The sequence below is a fragment of the Gallinula chloropus genome (assembly GCF_964237585.1).
Source record: "Gallinula chloropus genome assembly, chromosome: 2".
Classification (NCBI taxonomy): domain Eukaryota; kingdom Metazoa; phylum Chordata; class Aves; order Gruiformes; family Rallidae; genus Gallinula; species Gallinula chloropus.
In genome coordinates this window covers 12,269,971-12,273,879 of record NC_140086.1, presented here as the reverse complement: position 1 = coordinate 12,273,879, position 3,909 = coordinate 12,269,971, and the positions used below count along the sequence as shown (strand labels likewise).

At 52.5% G+C, this 3,909-nt stretch overlaps 1 protein-coding gene across 1 annotated transcript; it reads right to left on the bottom strand.

The window, feature by feature from the left end:
- Positions 1–2,382: 2,382 nt before the first annotated feature.
- On the bottom strand, positions 2,383–3,285 carry LRATD2 (LRAT domain containing 2; the record flags this gene model as incomplete). Its single annotated transcript, XM_084260015.1, has 1 exon — positions 2,383–3,285. One exon carries the CDS (start codon positions 3,283–3,285, stop codon positions 2,383–2,385), a length of 903 nt encoding a protein of 300 aa, XP_084116141.1.
- Positions 3,286–3,909: the final 624 nt, after the last annotated feature.

Here is a 3,909-nt window from a genome sequence, read left to right as displayed (position 1 = left end):
CACTAATGAAAAATAAAGCCATTCAGAGGACTGGAAAATAATGTGTGTAACAACTTGGGTTCAAATGCAAGGTTATGAAGGGATTATTTCTTTTTTTTTAAACTTTCAAAAATATCTGTAAGAAAATATTATTTTACATACCTATATTACACTGAAATAAACTTTGTTATGTACAAGGTTTCAGTATGAACGAAACCATGAACAAAACCACAAACATTTACTTATGATCTAGATAATCTCAGTTGTCTTGTATCAGTAAGTACAACAGAGATTCTCCTTCACTTTTTTCCAGACTGTTCCAGTGACCATTCCAGCTTTTAGTGGTTACTAGCAGTTGTGTAAAACCTGCGTGCAGGCATCCACACATTAAGTCTGTTACAGTTTGACAGGGGTGGTCATTACGCTCTCAAAGCAAGGCTGCACATCTGTCTGACAACCACAGTAACCAGAGTATAACTGAATTGCATATTGGAGGAAAAACCAAACAGTGCAGACACCTGAGCTATAGCATTCTAAGGGAGCTTGGTGTTAACTCTCCTTTGGATGTGGGTACTTCACAGCCCAAAATGAGAGGGTGAGAATCATTAAGGAAACCGTATATGGTGTATTTGTATAACCTTAAAAATTATTTTTCCTCCTGAAGGGAGGATGGAGTAGTTTTTCCACGGGTTTTTTCCTAGAGTGTGTGTTTTAGGCAACACCACAACCTGTTTGAATCACATTGGCAAACTTGCTTTGTATTGTCTTGACTAATCAAAAGCTGGTAGCTACCTATTCTTAAATTAAAAGCTTTGCTCCGGTCTCAGGGGAGGAAAGGACACGGAGTACTTTACTATTTGTAACTGTAAACAACTGCGGGGAAGACGGTATTAACTATGTTTCAAGTTTACATCACGCTGTTAGTTTCCATTATTTAAATGAACTCAAGCTTATCTTCCAAGTTCAACTCATCCCTGTTGTGCTTTAAGGGGAAGGAATTTTGCATGATAAAAGGTCTCCAAACCGGTGTTTGCTCAAGCACTTCAGGTCCCAGGACAAAGACCTGACAACAGTACTGCCTGTGTGGGAGGCCAGTTCAAGAGTTGAAGAGAAGTTCAGGGAATATTCAAGGCAGGCAGCGCCGCATCCCCCTTGCCCCCCTATTTAGTAAGGGACTTGTGCAACGACTTTGGAAGTGTGTCCACTCCTTGTCTCTAATGCTATAGCTCAGCTGGATTACCACAATTAGCAAAAAAAAAAAGGAAACATGAAATCGTTAGTGAAAAGGAAATTGCTTTGCAGCAAGGAAGGAAAAAAGGAACACCCAAAACTCCCTGCCTGCCAGCCCGGGACCCCTCCCACCACTTCCCGTCACAGCGGTGTTTACGGGGGTGCAGAACCTGCGAGATGCTCACAGCCAGGAGCACCCGGTCAAGAGGGCACCCTCCCGAGGGACAGCTTACCCGGAACATACTCTCGCACATCTTATGAGCAACCTGCTTCTCCTGCCTTGATGTGCACCACGGATGTAACAGAGAGCTCTGCCATTTGCTTTAGGGGAAGCCTGGCAGCCTGCACCGAGCATTGCCAGAGCTCCGTATCTGCTTGCAGGAGCCCCGCCACACACCAACACGCAGACTCCTTAGTCAGGGTTACAAACTTCCTCCACCCCTGCCACTAGTAAGCAATACATATATCTTCTGTCCTCAAAGCCACACACTGACAACAAAGGAGGATGTCCCCCAGCCCACCTCCAAGTTTCTATCCACTAAAAGGCACCAGGCACATCAAAACCATTTAATTAAAATTAGTGGAAGTTTCTCCCTTACACCTTTCCCAGGGCTGGCTACTAATCCATGAAGCCTTGCACCAGGCGAGGAAGCAGCTTGTTGCAATACCAGCAGGAGCCACAACTGAAAAGAAAGAAGGGGAAACTATATCCTCACGCTTCTCAGCAACCAAAGTAATCATGCACTCAGAGCTAGGCGGCCATGTCCTTAGAGTTGATGGCTCCTTCTTAATAGTATTAAATACTATTAACTTCTGCTGATAAGCAAATGTCAAAGGCATTTAGCATCTTGTAGGGTCAGGCCTATTGGCAGATGGTTGAGGGAAAGGCTATGCAGAAAGAGGGAAGAGAAGTAGGGAAAGAGGTGAGAGTGGAGAAGTGTAGAATTGCCCTGAGTTTTATCCTCTATGAATAAGTTAGTGGTTTTATCATCAAGCACTGAAGGAGTTAAGCACTAAAGCACAGACACTTAATCAGCTTTCCCCCTTCCTTTCACATGTGATTGGAATGAAGCTGCACCGAAGTGGCCCAAAGGGCTTATAACAGCTCAATTTCGCAGCCTTCAGTTCTAATCCCCATCACCCAGGCTAAGCAGCATGGTGGTGCTGAGGCTGCTACTCCACAGCAGTCCGAGCACCTGGATGATGATGATGATGATCTTCCTCCTCCTCTTCCTCCTCCTCTGCTGCCTGTAGGTGGCTGGAGAGCTCCTGGATCACAGCAGCCCTACCGATCTGGTCATTTCTCCTCTTCTCCATGATCAGATCCTCCAGGCTCTGAAACTCCAGCGTGTGGCTGCGCTTGTCACCCAGCCGGATCTGCAATCGGTAGGGCTGCTTGCCGATGCGCAGCTCCCCGCCGATTTTAAACTCCCGCTTGCCGTACCGGCACCAGGCAGCGAAACACTCAGAGTTTCTCCAGCTCAGGTCCCGGTCTTTGCACCCCACCTGCTCCAGGGCGTTACGCACCACCATGGCCGGGCTGAGGGGTTTGTAGCGGTACAGCTGGTTGGCAATGCGGCCCCGTCTGCCCTGGCTGGCATCGGTGAGGAAGCTGTTCACCACCTCCAGCCTATGCAGGTGCACAACTTGAAAATCCCCGACATAGACCACCCAGTGCGGATACTGGGCCTGGCACACAAACTCCACCAAGTCACCCGGTTTGCACCTATTCAGCAGATTCTCCGGGGTGTAGGTGCTCAGATGCCCCCCACCGCCTTCATCACCCTCCTCCGACAGCGTGTCCTCCTCAGAAAAGCTCTTCTGGTAAATACACTCGTCCCGGTAATAGACCGAGCACTCCACCTCGTGCAGCTGGGGATCGTAGGGCTGCAGGGCAGGGTGGTCACCCCCCAGGTCGTGCACCGAATCCTGCTGCTGCTCCAACTCGTCATCATCATTTGAGAAGATGTAGGACACCCCGATCCTGGGCCCTTCATCCCTGTCCATACCTGTCGGGTCGGCAGTGGGAACTTCCTTGTAGTTCAGATGGGTCAGCTTCTCCACCTGGTTCCCCATGCCCGCTGCAACGACAGACACACAGCGGGGCCATGAAGGCAGGCGCGGGGTGAGCGGCAGGAGGGTGGCAGAGCACGGCTCAGCCTACACGCGCACCTCACCTCTCCCCGCCGCAACACAGCCCTTGCGAGAGACCCCGGGGGCTGCGAGAGCCCCTCGGGGAGGGGCAGCGCTGGCTGCACGGGGGTGCGGAACCCCGTACCTGCGCGGAGGAAGGCGAGGCGGCACCACCACCTGTTAGGCGGCAGCGAGGAGGACGAAGGCGCAGGAGCCGCCGGGGGAGAGGGCAGGCGACGAGCCACCTGTTAGAAGCGGGGGGGGGGGGGGGGGGGGCGCAAACGCCGGGGGAGGTCCGAGTTAGGGACGGTCGAGTCTCACCCACCCCCCTCTAGAACCGCACATCCGCCCGCCGAGCTGTGCCGAGTCCCCGGCCAGGTGCGCTTCCCCACCGCGCCCTCCCCCGGCACCGGGCGGCTGCAAACTTACCCGGCGGGGAAGGCTCCGCGGCGCTGGGAGCGTCTCTAGGGCGAGCGGGCGGCGGCGCAGCTGCTGGGGGTGGGCGCGCAGCGCGACTGGATCATGGCCCCGGCCCGGCGCGGCTCCGCGCTCCCCGCGCAGCAGCAG